Genomic DNA, 18,106 nt, shown 5'->3' with positions numbered 1-18,106 from the left:
GGATATCTCACAGGAGGGCCAGGGTGCCACAGTGGATGAGTAGAGGCACTTAGGGAAGAACAGACTGGGAGACCATGGGGGTCAAGTTTCTTTTGTGGTCCCGCTGCATGGAGCTCTGGCTTGGGATGGATGGGGAGCGGGTTTAGAGCCTGTGGTCAGGACCTGTGGGCAGTGTTTTAATGGGTGTCTGCTGCTGCCCTCTCATGGAAGACGTAGCCAAGCAGTGGAGGCTTCACATACACAGTGCTGCTTCTTGTGGGAGACTTTAGCACCCTCTTATCTGCTGGAAGGGCATCACAACAGATTTACCCTAAATGCTTTGTAATTATTATTTTAAGTTTTTCAGTTCTTCTCCTACTTTTGCTGCTCCAGGTTGTTGATCTTAAGCCAAGATAGGTTTTGTACATATGAAGTTTCTTGTATATTGTCCTAAAACATGTTTTCCTTTGAAAAGGTTTGGCTTGGTGATCATGATTAAAGTGGACAGTGATAAGCATAAAGAAATAGACTGAAAGAAATTTTATCTTTCCGTAGAACTAAGCTGGTTTTTTTTTTCTAACACAGTACCTGGGAATTTAGTATCATTATAATCCAGGAAAATAGTTGTGGGGTTTTTTTTTAGTATGTCATTCTTGCTTTTTGTACTTTTATCTCTGTTTTTATGTAGAAGTACCTGTAGCAACTAGGAGCTCTTCTTCCCATAAAAATGAAAGTCAACATAGGTATATTATTTAGTGCATTTTTCTGTAGAGACCCAGGGTGTGCTTATTAAAGAGACTTTATGTAGGTTTTCACTGGGAAGTCTAGAACATTAAACTTCATCACTAGACTACTGTTTTTTTTGTTGTTGTTTATTTTTGGGGTTTGTTTGTTTGTTTTTTTCCTTTCTTTAATGTGCCTAAATATGTACAAAAGTTTCTACCCTTCAATTGTCTAGGCTAAATAATTGCAATTTATTACCTGACCGCTTTCAGCTCTGCAAGTCTGCTTTGACAGGGTGTAGCCTTAGAGGGAAGGATGAAAAAAATGCAGGAAAAGCTTTTTCTCCTGCATTACTGCTGCTTACATAAGACCTAGTGTTTTTAATATTTCATTTCTTTTAACAGGCTGTTGATTTCTGTAATGTCATTTGTGTTCTCTCAGGATTTAATTTAATCCCATGTTTTTTAACATCATTGTCTATCAGCTTAGTCTGTTATGAAATAAACATATTGTGCCAGTGGTGATGGGAACAAGGTAGATAAGAACGAGAGGATGAATGTGAAAGCAAATATTTGGAAAGGTCATAGATGGCTGGGGTGGTACAGTCCAAGGTATATGATAGTAGAATTAGGAGTAAAAGGCAAGAGGTGTGTAACAGTAATGGTTCAGATTAGTGGGACGGTAAATTGCCTCTTTTTGTGGATTTTTTTGATCCAAGTTAATTTTTTAACACCTATGTGTTGAGAATACTAAAGAGGACTCACTTAGTTTTCCACTGAGACCCAAGCCTGATGATTTCTTGTTCCCTTACAGTACATCCTCAATGTCTAGTGGATTCATCTTCCAGCTTGTCACATGTATAATGTTTCTCCGTGGCTTCTGTTGAGTTCAAATCATCTTTGCCTTTGAATAAAAACATGAAATGTAATTTGCAATGATTTAAGGGAGAGTCCATAGATTCACTACTATAGAAAAAAATTGTGTTGCTCTATACTTATCCAAGGACTACAGTAAATCCTGTAGACTAATCACAGATTAAATTTTAAACTTGAAAAGTTTTCAGTTGAGAGAGTTGAATGAAGTCATAGTAATGGCAAGTAATGCAATGAGAAAACACAGTTTAGGAGAGTTTGTAACTAAGCTGAAACTGTGTTATATATTTTCCATTACATTGCCAAATTATTTTTTCATCATCTCCTCCCGCCTCGGTATGTAGATAGAGTTGAGACAGTATTAGTCAAATGGTTTAATAGAAAACTAAGCAAAAGAAGAAATACCATTTTGGAGTTGCCTAATCAAAATGCCAGAGGTGCTTTGAGAAATAATGTATTTTTTCTGTTAGAGTTGAATGCCAGGTGCTGCTAAGTGACTCAATAGCACTAATTTACTTATCATGTTCTTTTAGAGGCTCATCTCTGGCACTATATTTCAGGTAGTGTTTTTCAGTTGAGTTGCTTTGAGCTTGAGAGTGGGTGAAATAAGCTCTGTTGGGACTGGGCTGGGAACTCTGGGCTCCTTTTCCAAAGTGGATTGCTAGTGGAGAAATGCTTACTATGTATGAAGTTCAGTTTGCAGATTATAATATGCAGAATGATCTGTGGTTGGACTCTCTCAGTTAGATGTAATCCTGACAGGCTTGTGATTTATATTTAATTAAATGAAATCTCAGTTAATAAATATAAGTTCTGCTGTACTTCCAGCAACCATTTTTGAGTAGTTTGGAAATGATTAACAGGTTTTTGACTGAGTAATCCATTTGAAGAATTTGGCCTGCTGTATCTGTTCCCCTCCCTTTGCCTGAAAGGCATCCCAAGAATCATTGCCACTCAGCATTGTTGAACCAGTGGAGCTCAAATGCCTTGGATACCCAAAAGCATACTTGTAGATCTTCATGCTCAAGAGGAATGTTCCTCCTCCTTGAGTCAGAGAAAGATGTGCATAAGAGCCTGTATGTCTTAATTGATTAATCTGAGGTGTTTCATGAGGCTGGTTGCTTAAATGTAAAAGTTAAAGTCATCCTATTGCTGTCTGCTGAGCATAGGGCTGGGAGTATAAATGTTCTACAAAAAGTTATTTTACAAACCTCTGTAGACTTTATTGAAGTCCCTGTGTTATGAGGATTTCTAAGCACAGTTCAGCTGTCCTGATCAGAAGATTATTTTTTTCTCCCCTTGAGGAAGAGGAGAAGTGGCATGTTTTTAAGCAGTGGCTAGTTGGAGAGACGTTGTAAGAAAGTATGAACTGTACTGTGTCCCAACATCTGCTGGTTTGTGCTCTGCAGGTCAAAAGAAAGGAAGAGCTCTGTCAGCAATAGCACTTTGGCATGAGATTTTTTTCTTTTTTTTTTTTCTTTTTTCCTTCCCTATTCAGAATGTAAAGGTTGTCCTTTTCATAGTCTTTATGACTCAGATGTTTTAATCTGTGTTTAAAATCAAAAGATTAATGACTTCAGAGAAATGAAGTACTTGTTGCTATGTTATGGTTTGTTGGTAGATCTGATAGTATAACTCCTGCCATGTCGTTTTGTTTTCCAGGTGAATCATAGAGCAGTACAGTAATACTGTCTGGTCTGCAGAGAGTAGTTTAAAGACTAAGTCATGGTTACTGCATTTGATACAATACTAGTTGTGTTCCTTGTAGCAGCTGTATTTTAAACTAGATTTTTAGGGAATTAAGCTAGAATTGGCACCTAGATAAAATTATTTTCTATGTAAAATTTGGGGATTAGGGGAAGCTTTATCACCCCCAGATGTTAGTTTTAAATGTTACCTAGTCTTAATTCTGCTGTTCTAAGTAGTAGTATTTTTTTTAATATTCCCTTTTAAGAGGGAGAGCACATTTGAATTCTGTTGTTTTGTAAATGTGATGGTTGCTAATGCAGTATATTCCCCTCTGCCACTTGTGGCCTCTTAAACATTTGTCAGGAAAGCTTCCTTGTAACTTTGCAATGGGAGACTTGCTTTCTCCTGTCAGACTGTGAAGGCATTATTCACTTGAAGTCTCAGCTCATAGATTCAGATAGTATAAAGGTTAGATCATAAATGATTCCATGGTATGTGTTATGAATAAAGTCTTTATTTTACAGTCTTTTGAACAAAAGTTAAAGCAAGGTGTTAATTTTCTGGATTTTACTGTGATCTCTCTGGTTATTGTAGGTGGCATGTAGTCTCTGATTAATTAGAAAATTTGCATAGAATTATGGAAAACATACTGGCTTGGAAAAATTCTGTTGCAATAAACTGCTTTTCAATATTTGTCTTGCATTTGTTGTACAGGTGTTTGTGCTTCTTCAGGCTACTTTTTCTTTGGTTTTCCAGACTAAGGACCTTATTACTGAGATTCTCCTGATTCTTTACTGTCCTTGTTTAAGCTATTGAATTTTTGTCTTGAACCTCCTATATACTTGGGGATTTATTTTTATTTCCTTCTTTTTGATGGTACTGAATCTCTGAATTAGAAGTTCAGACACCAGTTTGCTTACTCCAAAGTTATATTTTCATTTGGGTACCATCACTGAAGGGAGTCAATGCACTGCAAGGAGTATAGTTGTTCTGTTTGCAAAACTACACTTCTGCCTGGACAAAGATTTACCTTTGAATTTATACTGACTGATAACCATTTTACTCATGCTAGAAATTTTCATGTGCTTACAAAACTGATACAGGAAAGGACAGCTTGATGGGCTTTTCATTTTCTGATCAGCTGAGTTCTGTACTTAGCAACTTTATTTGCTTTATTCTTTTTATTGACCTAATATAAGACTACATATCTTTTTATAGCTACATTTGAGGGGGAATGAAGTACAGATGAAGTTCTTTTCACAGAAGTTGTGCTTTTCATCTGTGCTGTTTCCTTGCATATGTGAATGTGTTACTGGCAGCTCACACTTCGTGAGTGCATGATGTCTTATTTTTCATTTGCAATTGAAGATTTGGGAGAAGTTTTTGTATTTCCTGGTAGCCTGCAATGTAATGCTCAATTACAAAGTATGTTGTTCTGTTTACAAAAGTATGGAGAACGAGGAAGGAGGCAAAATCATATGCAGTAACGAGCACTGGAAAAGCACAAATAAGGCTTGTATGTCTTACAGACTAGAGGTCTGAGGTGCTTTTACTGTTCTTTGTTGTATCACCTTGTCAGGAATTGCTGGCATGCTCCCAAAAATTGGTCTTTACAATACTAGAAACAAAAGTCATGAATTGTGATGGTCCATAGTGCAGAGCTGGAGAACTTAGTATGAAATGCTTGGCTGTGAAATTCTTCTTCTAGAGTGTGTTGTTTAGGAGGAGAGAAGTTTAAGCTCTCATTTCTAGACAGCATCTTGCTTTTGCGTGATAATTGGGTGCAGACAGGACCACATGGAGATTTAGGCATAATTAAATCAGAGTGTAGTGAATGTTAAATTTAGAGACATGAGGTGAGTTATTAGATAATCCATTTTACTTGAGGTTTATTTCTGTGACAATTGACTGCACATCTTCAAGATTTATTCCCCTCAGATAGTCTGAAGAAAGTCCTGTTACCTTCTACTGTCAAAAAATACTGTTTAGTTTTGCTTGAGTTTCAAATGCAAAGTATAAATGTATATTTTGAGGTTATGTATTCAAGGAGGTTCATTTATATGTTACTGATTAAAAAATATTTGGTTTCTATCCAAGTATGTAGAAGATCAAGGAGAAATGAAGAGCATGTATTTATCTACCAGAGCTTGAGAGTTCCAAGATTTTTTTCTTGTTTCTACTTGTGTTTGGATAGTGCTGAATTGTAAAATGAACATGCAAATGTAATCAACCTTCTGAACCTTTTATCCTGATTTTTTTCCCCTAAATCAATTTTTAGTGTGATGGTTGACCTTTTTTAGGAAGTAAGAATGACTGTTTCATATAGCCTCCTTCTGCAAGTAGGACAAGGAACCAAGTTTAATGTGCAATTAGCTTTTTGAATTGATTGATAAAATATCTGTGGAAATGTGAAGTGAGTGCCCATAATGTCTCAGTGTAGCTGACAGGCAGGTCAGAAGTCAGGGAAGCCTGCAGTCTCTGGTCTCCATAAATAGTGGCAAGTTTCCCCTCTTACTCAGAAGTGGGAAGTGTGTTAAAGGAGTTCTGTGTTGCATACTGAAAGGGAGCAACTTTATCTGCCTGGCCTCTTGATTTGCGTGCTTAGGTATGGACAAGGCATAAAGCAACACTTGAGCATTAAGCAAACTAGCAGTAGGCCACTAACAGTTTTTTGAACAGCATTTCATAAAGGAAGTTGAACTGTGATAAATTAAATGTGCCATGGGAGCTGTATTATTTTTATTTTTCTTGCCACTTTTGGAAAAGTATGTGTCTTCAGTAAAAGATAAGTGGCAGCACTGGGAAGGATGTTTGGTAGTCCTATAAAAGGTCATATTTTAACTTCATTCTTGTAAGCAGTTGAAGCAACCTTTTGTTCATGGCATCTGGGTAGATTAATCTTGGAGCTTCTCTAAACTTGCTGAAATGTTACTGGCTTTTTAAAGGCCAAGACCCATCATATGTTCAGTGTCTATTTAAATCTGCAGATTAAAAATGACAGATATTAACTTTGGCTCACAAAGAGCATTTTGTATGTCTTGTAGCTATATCCCACTAATCAAATTTTAAGTATTTGGGGACTGAGCTGCCAGCTGGAGCTTCTTGATTTGTAATTCAGTTGCTTTATATATAGTATTTATCTCAGTCTATCAAATAAACTTTTTTAATATTTGCTCCCAATCTGGAGCTATTTTGAGAAGGCCATTTAGAGCCACATGAGTGAGCCATTTTGTTGAACTGTTTTAGGGTAAAATGGCAGGACACTGAGGATCTGCACAATAAAGGCATTAGGCTAAAACTAGGATCTGACAAATGTGAATCAGAGTCAGGGGGTGATCTGTTTTTTTGCAGTTTATTCAGGTTTTTCAATTGAACTTTGCCTACATGGAAGCTGAACTAAAAAAAAGAGGTTAAGGAGGCACCTTATTTATATTAAAAGAAATATAATCCCTACTGTGATTTATTAAACATTTCAAGTAGGACATTTAAAGCTGTGAGGAAAGTGTTTTCAAAAGGAGGGCCATTTGTGCCTAAGTCCAAGGTCAGTCATTCCAAAAATGGTGAGAACCTAATAACTCCAGTTTTAAGGAGTTTTTTTTTATCAGCAATGCCAGTTTTAAGCAATTCCTTTACTCTCTTGTGCTGTTCCTTCTTTTCCTGCAGTTTAAGCCTCTCTTTCCCCATTATGCTGGGGTTTCCCACTAAACTGGAACACACACCCAGCTTAGTTTTGGGCTGTGTCAGTTCCCTGGGCTGGCTCATCACGTAGCCTCCAAAGGGGGCACTTCCTTAGCTGAGTGTGCAACAGGGAAAGTAACTGGAGCCAGGAGTTGGGAGTGACCGAGGCTATCAGAACCAGCCCTGGTGCTGTTAGACTGGGTGTGTCTGGCTGTAGCATTTCAGGTTCTGACACTGATTCTGTGAGAACTGGACCATGCAGGGCCATTATGGATGTATTTATTTATTTATTTTTCATTATTTCTGGGTGGTTTTCTTTGTGGGGGTGTTGAATATTAGGGTTTTGGGGGAGGTTTGGTTTTGGTTTTTTTAACTTCACTGGCACAATAATTCCGTGGGTGAAGCTGTGTAGATGCTGTAAAATGGCTTACTCCAGCTGTGTGCAAATGTAGGACAGTGACACTGTATTTTAGCCTGCTGTATAACAGTGGCATTTTTTGTTAGTGTTTTTTTTGTTTTACTGTACACACACCCATCCTCCTATCTCGATTTTCAGAAGCTGTGGCTACTTAACAAAGAATTACTTAGGTTTGGTGACAGGCATGCAAAACCAAAAGGTACCTGTGTTTCTGGAGTATAGAAATTGTGTGTATTGAGAAAGCAAGAAAATACAGCTGTACATGGTTTCCAACTACTGTAGGTTAACTTGAAGTTGTGTATATACAGATGTGCAGCATGTGCGGACATACACTGTGCATATAATTTGAATTATAAATTTCTTCTTGAACCTTGGTAAATCTTGGAGAAAACTTTAGACTTCGTCTTGGGGTTTCTGAAAAACACTGTTGGAAAATCACTTTTCTGGTCCATGAGAACTGTAAATCAATGTTACATTTTTTTCTTCTAAGGGAAGATTTTAAAATTTTATTTTTCAGTTTCCATTACATTGCTATTTCTTTGTATCTGTCTGTGAATACAGTAGGATTGCATCCCAAAATATTTTGGAAGTACAAACATTGTAATGCAATTTCATTGTAATGAAATGCTATTAAGAGATATTCTTTCTTTCTCAGGAAAACAAAGAAATAGACTGGAGCCAATGGATACAATATTCGTTAAACAAGTTAAAGAGGGTGGACCTGCTTTTGAAGCTGGGCTGTGCACAGGTACTGTTCCGTAGCATGGTTTTGCACATGATGTAAAGTACATGTGATGTAAGTTGCTACTATATAGTTCTATCTTCCATTTAAACCTTGTTCTTTCCTTTAGAAGCTTTTAAGTAGTCCTCCAGTGTTTTTTACCTTGGAAGCACTGATTTGGTTATTAAGGCATCAAAGTCTTAGTCTTTTTGATTTGCTGTCTTAAAGAAGAAGAGGCAGAAAAGGAAAATAATACCTGTATTTCTTTGGTTTGGGACAAACTGATAATCTGAAAACATTCAGGTCTTCATGCATAAAAGAAAATTTTTCTACTCTGCCTACTTTAAATCAAATAGGAATAGTGCACATCTCTCTATTCTTACAAAATACTGTGCAATTATTCATTTAATGAAACTCGAGAGAAGAAAAAAAGATTTTTTGTGAACTGTATTATACTTTTACTTGAGTGCTGAAAGAAGAAAAATGCTGTATTAGAATAGAAAATCTTACATGTGATAAAGTTACATACATAGGTGGATGATACTGTGAACACAGGTTTCTTAAAAATACGGTGTAACTTCTGTGAAAGGCTTCTGCTTGTGTCAATAATGGAATGTTGATACCTTTTTAAAAGAATTATGTATCTCAATTTGACTAGAATAGAATAAGTTTTGTGTGTTCTTTCTAAAGAAATAAGAAGTTTCTAGGCTGATCAGTGTAAAAACAGTTCCGGATGGTACTTGTACACCAGAAGGGTTTTGGTTGGTTTTTTTTTAACTCCTCCTTAGATAGTTATTTAGAGAAGGGCTACTTTTGCAAAATTTGATTGCTATTATATAAAGATGTTTTGGCTTGATAAAACGCAGCATATGTTGAATTTGTACAGAGGAACCATGTTAATTTCTACTCTGTTCAGTGTCTGCCAAGTTGAGAGACGTGAAATCTGTAGAGAATATTTTTGGTTATAGAAGAGATTTTTAGGAGCCCCAGAATTAAGAGCAGAAAATAAATGAGAGAAGACATTTTTAATAACTAGAATATTCTTCTTAAACACGTTGCTTATAGCAATTACATCTAATTAGGTCATGCCAGTATTTCTTGTTTATGAATTTTAGGGTGAAATATATTATTACAACTCTGTCTTGGTACTGTAAAGCACTCAGAGAATAATCAGATTGCTTAACCTCTCATTCAGACACTGTACAGATTTCTTATTTTGTAGAATCAACTGTAATTTTCTTTTTCTAATGTAACTTTGCTGTGTTTCATGGTCACACAAATGAAAACACCTGAATATTCGGTATGAATTTAGGAAGTTATGTTTGTTAATTCTTATTTCACTGCTGCAGGGTCCTTTGTAATTCTGAAAGTTTCAACATAAGTTTCATCACCCATGATAAATGAGCTCCATTTCAAGAGCTTACTTGGCTCCTTCTCACTAGAAGACTTGAAATAATTTTGCAACTTTGAGCAATAGAGAAATGTATCTTAAATATAAGAATCCATTCTGAAGTATTTTTTAACACTCCTGTAAAGTCATCTTTGTTAGAGTTAGAAAGGTAATACTTCTCCCATATTTAACCTCTATGGAATATGAAAAAAATAATGTATCAGGGAGTTCATAAATATTAGAAATATTGAAATACAAACAGCCAAAACAGATCTATATTACCCATGTCTTGATCTTCATGCTGTCATTTATCTATATGCAAGAATATAAAGAACTAAAATGTATGTGGAAAGGGCATTCCGATTAATTTCTACTTTGATCAAAATACGTAGCAGGCCACCAGACTGATGGAGAGCGATTAGAAAAAGCCTTCATGTTTCTGTATCCTTTTTCGCATGGCAGGCACTGACTTTCCCTTCCTAGGTATCTGAACCAGAATAAAGTTGTACTTGCAGAGTTGTCTGTGCTCGTGTCATTTATGTAACCAGTTCTGCAGTGCGTCCCCATCAGATCTTTTGGCAGATCCATCAGTTGTGTATTTCAAGTAGGCCCTTGTCACTGCTGGGTGTAATCTAGTCTGCTTCTGTGAAAAATAGAAGCTGCACAAGTATAGATAAAATTATACGATCTAGTCTAATGATACTCCTAATTATAGTTTTTAGTGGGAATACTGAGTAAAGATGTGTGGCAGTGTAGCCCACGTTACAGGCTGTTCTTAAACAACCTGGAAAAGAGCCAGCTGAAGTCCCAGAGAAGGATCTGGTGTGTTCTGGGGAAGTTTGGCTGTACAGCTTAGCCAGGACAGGGTTCAGAGCATGTTGCCACTAAGCTTGCTTTCATTGCTTAGGAAGCAAGAGACAAAACTCCGAGGTGTTTCAGGCAGGAAGAAAGGTGGTAACCAGTGGGTTGAAGGGGAAATAGGTTGACTTTATAAAGCTGAAAATATCACACCAATTTATTGGCATTATGTTTACTTAATGTGTGCAGACAAAATTAAAAAGTCAGATCTGTGTACTTTGTTTGTGGAGGGTCTGTGTGGGGACCCGCCACAGAGCACAAGCATTTAAAGAATTATTGTCCCCAATACAGGCTGAGTAGTCAGAGTGAGCAGCTTTTTCCTTGCTCTGATTTGATCATGCCAGAAACAAAAAAAGGGCTTTCAGTTTCTAAAGCAGTGATGAAAAAGCCACTTCTTTTGCCTCACTTCACACAGGTTGTTTATTTCAGCTCTTCTTTCTCTACTAGCTTTTTGAAGCTCCCTACCTGTAATCCCTCAGACTGTTTTTTCCTCGTTAGGAAATTCAAGATTGCTTTCTGCTCTGCTGTCTTAAATACCATTTGGTCAAAAGAACAGGGTAGGTTTTTCATCACAGGCTAAAAATAGCACTACACGATATACTTGACAATTAATTATGAGAGTATATGAAACTCTTAATGAGGAAGGAGTAACAAAATATTTGGAGAAACCTTTTATTTTTGAGGAAGACTAACTTTGCATTTAACGTGGGTATTCTTAATTATTGTGAGATACAGAAATACAAAATAAAAACTGTTTGAAAAACATCTAGACTAATTTCAGTTAAAACTTTTCCCTCTACAGGTGACAGAATTATAAAAGTCAATGGAGAAAGTGTTATTGGGAAGACATATTCTCAAGTCATTGCTTTAATACAGAACAGGTAAGATAATAGTATTATCATTATCTGCCACACTTCTTGTATACTGAGCATGAAATGACCACTTATGGGAGTTTTGATACGTCATCATATTATTAAGTTTTCATTAATACACACTCAGTTTCATTATTTATTTTTTCATATATTTGCTGATTGCTTATTGAAAGTTTGAGAATAGGTGTGCTGAATTGTACCACGGTCCTCTTATTTTCAACACTTGTCCCTATAACACACCAAATGTTACAGAGGAAGTTTGACCTGAAAATAGACAGATTAGGTATACACACATATGTCAATTGGAAGAGAAGATTATAAAATCCACCTTGCTTATGAGATCTAAGAACTAGAAATCAGCATATCTGGTGAAGGAAAAAAATTATGCTAGTGCACACCTGCAGAGTATCTGCAGTAAGTATTTGCTTTCCTCTATTTTGTAGCAAATTACAAACCTTGCTCAGAGTTGAGAAAATACTAATATTTGCTTCTTCTGCTACTCACAAGCACTTGTGAAATCATGTCTATGCATGAGTCTACATACTCTTTCATGTCTCATGTCTGGCTCCATTTTTACAGTTTTCTTAGTGTCAACTTCTGTTCTATAGCAACAAGTTTCCAATATAATACTAAGTTGTGTGGCAAAAAGATTTATTATGATCATCATGGAAGAATGTTTTCTAAGTACATCTTGCACGTCATATTTTTAGTGGCTCGTCACATGTTAAAACTTAGATATGCTTACTGTTCGAGGAAGGAAAAAATCAGATTCTGATCTTCCTATTTCAGTGATGTCTTTATTCAAGATTTTGTTTAAAAAGTGTACATCTTGGATAGTTTCTGTCTATGTGATTTTGTTTTGGGTGACTTGTTATTTTGATTTTTTTTTAATAACCAACAAAACTGTATTTAGAGATGTGATGGATAAGGTAGACTGAAACACGTTTTGTGTTGTTAATGCTGTCTGTGAAAGGGCTGGACAGATGGGCTTTTTTATTTCCTTCACTGGACATAACACTAGCCACATATTGTTTCTTCATTTTGTATTTTTACAAGCAGCACTATTATACAATAATATATACTCAAGGTATAGTGTATGCCCATATATGTAGATCAGTCAACTAACTCTCTTAATCCAGGAAGAGACCAGTCACATCTTTGAGTGGTCTGTGTGGTCAGTGATTCTTAACTCTAGGTGTGCCTGCGAGTTGCCTTTATTTTCAATGAGTGTAGGTAGTGAACTGTCCAGTAGAACTGAGCCCCTGCCTGCTGTGGATAAACTGGGGACACCTGAACAAGGCCTTGTCAGTGATTATCTAGTACAGGAAGGGTGTAGCACACTGCTGCATCTGTCCCCCTGATTTCCATGAGAGCAGGGAGGATGAATGGATGCTATTGTTTGTTAGGAGAAAACAGTTTGTTTTCTTGAGCCAGATGTGTACATCACAGAAGATTGTAACAAAAGGTCATGTGTATCACTGAGAATTTTATACAGCATATATACAACCATCAGGAAGTCTACAGCTGAACCTCCTAGGATAAACAGATAAATATTAATTCTGATCCATAAAGAGAGTTCCACATCACAGGTGTATCTTGCAGCTTACAGGCAGTACTTCTGTGACTGAAGAATCAGCTGTCTTTCATTTTTTGCTTGAAAACAGTATTTCTGAGCTCAGAGCAGTTTGGTCTGACCATAAATTTTTTACTCTTTATGCTGCCATTTCATGGCAAATAAAATTGCATTATGGTGCGTGCTGCTCTTGCATTAGCCTTGCCAGACTGGGCCTGACTGATGGTCTGTAATGCCATTATCGTCTATGATAATACTCAGTAAAGATTTCTTTGAAGTCTGTGAAAACACTGGAACTACAGAGTGATTGAGTGGTCAGATAATACCAGCCCACTTCCTATAAATCCTTAGTTCAGGAAGTTGCTAAACCACAGGTTTTATCTTCACTGTTTGATTAAATAATTCTTGATAGGTTGGCCTTACGCAAATTCACTCTTGAATGTACTTATAGTCTCTACATTAAAAACACCCAGTGAAACAGTTTTTGCTGTGTTTTTTGTCTTAGCTGGTCTTTCATCCAACACACCTTGGCTTCTTTAGTTGGCCCTTTGAAAGCAGCTTGCTGAAAGACCCTTTGAAAGGCTGGGTTGTCAGCTGAAACACTTTTGACTAAAGACAGTTTCCTTTATAGTTTTATGTTGTATGTTGGTTTTCTAGACATTTTAATTGCTGTACTTTTATTGTTTTTAGTTACTCATTCAAACATATTGATGAGTGTAAGTGCTTATTCTTTTGTCATTTTAATCATCTTCACAGCAGTTTTTAAGGTTACAACACATTTCAACCTCTCTTCTCTAAAGAAAGGGCTTCTCTATTGCTCACTGTTCAGCTGTTTGCAATAAAACTTAGTGCAGGCTGGCAGATTTTTTTTAGATTGCTTTTGTGGCTCAATTTTTATAGCTGATTATTATTTTTCTAAAAAGTTGTTCAATTTTAGCTGCTTGTCTTCATTATAGAATACTGCAGACATGAGAACTTAGCTGCTTTACATGAAATGATACCTGTATCTTCCAGTGGAACTTAAGGATGGGATATAATTCAGCTGTGCTCTGTACTGTTCCTGGAAAAGTTTCAAGCTGGGCCTAGAATGTTTTCTATTTTCCTCTGCTTGGAGATAGCAAAACTAAAAAGTTACACTGATTATTTCCTCTGGGAGATGAAAGGCACATCTCAGAAGAGTTGCCAGAATTTAGTTAAACTACAGTCCTGTAAGATTAATCATGACTACACTTTTAACTCTACATTTCCTACTCTTTGCCAACAGTTGCTGGTTTGGTCCATTAAGAGTTTTTTCTTATCTGTTTACATATGTAATCAACTTGGAGATATGTTGATTGCTAACATAAACTCTGTAAATTATTTATAATTCCAAATAAAAGAAGAAACAGATTCTGGTTTGCAACTTCTCTTTTTCCCAGCTTTTTTTCTTAAATGGGGAATTTGAATGATTGTTTATTATGCTTGTTTCGCTTTTCAAACTGTTCTTAAAAGTGTTTGGATTACTCAGAAATGTACGGAATTTAGCTACTGAATCTGTTTCATTAATAAAAAATAATGCAGATAGACTTTATGATTAGTGATTTAATTTGATGACTTGGAATCAAGACATTTGAATTTAACTCTCAGAATGTGTAATGAAAGTAAATGGAATGATAAATATCTCTGAGAGTTCTGAGTACTGTGTCTGGAGCTCCAGTGTAGACTATCATTTCTCTGTGGTGGTTCTTCTTAACACTTTCTAGTTAATAGTTTGCATTTACCTTATATTATGCAATAACCCAGAAGTCTTCTTTCTGATATGAGAATTATAAAACATCCTGAAAGCATGTCACAAAATATAAAGTTAAGAAATGTGCAAATGATCTCCAAAAGGTTCTTCAGGCAAAAAGGAATAGAATAGTTAAGTAGTTACTTGAATTATACGTAAAACATTGTTTCTGAATGGAACCCTTTAGTCTTCTGAATGTCTTGTAAAAATATGTTAATTGTGTAAATGGATTTAATCACTTCCTTAAAAAGGGGGAGGAGGGGAAGCATGCAAAATACTTAAATGAGTATGGTTTGTAATGTAACTGCAAGTAAGCAGTTGCCTGGTTATGATTTATACATACATGCTATCCATGTGTAGTACTGAAATCTGAACACTTGGTTAAAAATGCCTCAAGCTGTTTATGCATTCAGTCAATATGGGAAATGCTATTTTAAGTGCACATAAAGTCAATACCCCGTTGTTTCTTAAAATTCAGTATTTTAAAATAATCTTCACAAGGTTTTTGGAGACTTACTTTTACCTAGATATGTGTGGACTTAAAATCAGAAATTTGAATCACTGCTAATCTTCAGTTTTAAGACTAGAGTACGTTCTATGCTGCCTGGAGAACACTCTTTTCCAAAATGAATAATGGTTTTAAAAGATTGTGAAACCAAATATCCTTACTCTGCTATTTTGGAATTCAGCCTTATGTCTGTGGTTGCTAGAAAGTGGAAAGGGAACCACAAAATAGAAACATTTTTCATATAAGGAAGCATAATAAATCACACATTACATTTTGAGATGATGGCTTCCTTTTCTGCAGAAATAAACTGAGGTCCTTCTCAGTGACTGATTGGTGTGCCCTGTAGTTGGGCCAACATTTGTGCTGGTTTTGTCTTTCCTCACCTAATGCATTGTACTGTTCAGTACCAGATGAGCTGATTTCTGAGATACCCTGTTAAGTTGGATGCCTTTTTTTCTTATGCTGATACTGGTTAGGTTTTTGTAAATATTTATTTTTTTAATTCTGACATGTATTTAGAAATAAAAGTCACAGTAATTTAATTTTGGTTTTTTGGCCTTGTTATAATAGACTATACATTAGCCTACTGTAGCCCTTCTCTGTACCTGTTCCACTTCACATTTAATGAATGTGAACAGATTATTCCATTATCTCCGATGAGATAATAAATTCATCTATTCTGTATCCAATGTTATAGGCATATGCTTCTCTCTTGCTTGTGAAAATACCTTTTTTCTGGTAGATGTCAACTGTGGATTTCATTGTTTTTAAAATATTCAACTGGGTAACTGGTACATTGTAAGTTTAGTGTCCTGATTTTGCTTGTTTGAGTCACACTGATTGAACTGCTCAGACTCCTGGATCTTTATGCTGCTACTGCTTTTGGTTTCAGCAGCTCAGACTGATGAATGCAGCACTTACAAATAGCACTTTTCATACATATTTCAGATGTCATCTGAATTGAATGACTGTTAAAGGTGATTCTGCTAGGAGGTGATTGGAGTGGAAAGGTATAGGTCAGTACTTGCCTTGGTATTACTCCTCTTTTCACATGATGTAGTGATTATGACATCACCACAGCAGTTTTAAAGAGTGCTAAGATAATTTAGATTTAAATTGAAGAAAGAGGAAAGTTTAAGCTTTTATTCAAAGATGGGTCACATTGTTTTGTCCAAGATGCTCCAAACAAGTAGTGTAACTTAGGAGTTGAAAGGAAATAAAACTGCCCAAACCAGTGTCTTGGCTCAATAAACTGGCTCAGATTTCTCTTCTACTCTTGCTTCCTAAGATTCTAGTGGAAATCAGTGTTAACTTATGTTGTGTCACGTATTTGTCATAATAGCTGAGTGATGGAGTTTTTGAACAGTTTTCATCTGTGGAAGTAAATGGTTTATCTTTGTAATAAGAATTGAAAATCTCCAAAAGTTCATCTGTGATATTTTTTCTTCTCTTTCTTTTAGTGACAGCGTATTGGAACTTAGTGTTATGCCAAAAGATGAGGACATCCTTCAATTGGTATGTTTATGAAGCTTCTATTCAGAGAGTATATTGCCTAAAAAAAAATGTTCTGTTATTGGTTACAAAGGCTTTGAAGTGTGCTATCAGCAAATAATTTGAATTAATATTTATCTCTTCGTAACTTCTTAGATATTTTCCTATGTCTTTGCCATGCCTAAAATTTCAGGGGAATCCAAATATAAGTAGTACTTCCTTCACATGTATTTCTAGCATGTTAAAAAATACATCTTGTTCATATTTTTACTGTAATTTGGATTTATTTCATTATATTAGAATTTATGAATTGGATTGCTTCCTTTAACTAGGTTGTCCAGTTTTAAAGAATTTGAATTCAAAAACTAGGATATAAAGCCTTTGTTAATAACTCAGTAATTGTGAGTGGATTAAGAAGTATGATGAATGGGCCAGTGGTTATTACCAGATTTTTTTTTAATTGTGACTGCTATAAATGCTTTGTTGCACTAGTGCCTATTTGTTCCTGATTTTAGTTGAGGTCCTGCATGTGTAGTAAGGTAATGGATCTCTCATTTTGTGTCTCTAAGTCCAAAAGATAATACACAATATGTAAGTACATATTGTGAAGAATCAAAAAAACACCTAGTATATTGATATGCTCTAGTTTATTTTTAATTAGAAACAGAGAAGAGCAGAAGATGACAAGCAGGATACATTTTCTTGTTAGTTGTAAAAGTATATTTTCTAATCCACACAAAAGTAGTAAAACGCCTTTGTGTTAAGAAAAAACCTAAGGGTTTCAGTAGTTGTTTTCTATTATTACAGACCAAATTAATGGGTAAAGAAAACCCGAAAAACTTTGTTTTGCATTAAATTGAAGATAGTACAAGAATTCTCCAGCTAGGACAACAAGCCAGGATTATTAGAATAGAAGGGATATTTTGAGAGCATTTGATGAAGACCTATTTCAGTATTCCAACACAGAAGATGTTGGGGGCAGTGTGTGAATTTTGGTTGCATGAATAAGTGGGAGAGAAAAGCTGTTGGGGTGCTTTTTGGTGGCTGGTTTCTTTGGTTTGTTTCTTTTTTTTTAATTGGAACTGTGAATATGTATAAATGCAAGAATAATGCTAACATATAAATTATCTGAATGTCATATACATCTAATGCCGTCTTGTAGCCATAATAGTGAAGGAATCTAGACAAGGCAGGATTGTAGTTTTAAAGTTAAACATTTGTATTTTTCTGGGTGAAAAGGTCTCTGCTGGTGAAACACAAAGTGCAAACTTCAGGTGAAGTAGAGATGAGAAATAATTGGTTGTATGTAACTTCCTATATTGACAGGTGAGATGGGGGCAGAGGCCAAAAAAAGATGATGGTTGCTATTACGCGTTAGGAAAGGATATTGACAAAAATAAAATAATGTCATTATCCTTGAGGAGATTGAGGAGTAAAGAAAAGAGAAGAAATATCTGCCTGTGGAAGGTCTAGAAAAAAATTGTGTTCTATGAAAAATCTTCAGGTATCATTATACAAAAGTTTCTTCTGAGTTTTAAGATGTGGTAAGAGCTGTGAATTTTGTAT

The 18,106-nt window shown here is 35.7% G+C and overlaps 1 protein-coding gene across 12 annotated transcripts in view; it reads left to right on the top strand.

Annotated features, from left to right (window-relative positions):
• ARHGAP21 (Rho GTPase activating protein 21) overlaps positions 1-18,106 on the top strand; it is a 111,576-nt gene that overhangs the window by 54,234 nt on the left and 39,236 nt on the right. For all 12 annotated transcript variants that reach the window (XM_086861178.1, XM_086861144.1, XM_086861173.1 and 9 more), the window contains 3 exons: positions 8,015-8,107; positions 11,131-11,209; positions 16,510-16,564. In XM_086861178.1, the coding sequence (XP_086717304.1) occupies positions 8,015-8,107; positions 11,131-11,209; positions 16,510-16,564 (227 nt within the window). The remainder of the gene's footprint in view (positions 1-8,014; positions 8,108-11,130; positions 11,210-16,509; positions 16,565-18,106) is intronic.

Source organism: Cyanistes caeruleus, chromosome 1, assembly GCF_971803275.1.
Source record: "Cyanistes caeruleus chromosome 1, bCyaCae1.hap1.1, whole genome shotgun sequence".
NCBI classification, from domain to species: Eukaryota; Metazoa; Chordata; class Aves; order Passeriformes; family Paridae; genus Cyanistes; species Cyanistes caeruleus.
This window is presented reverse-complemented; position numbering and strand designations above follow the sequence as displayed.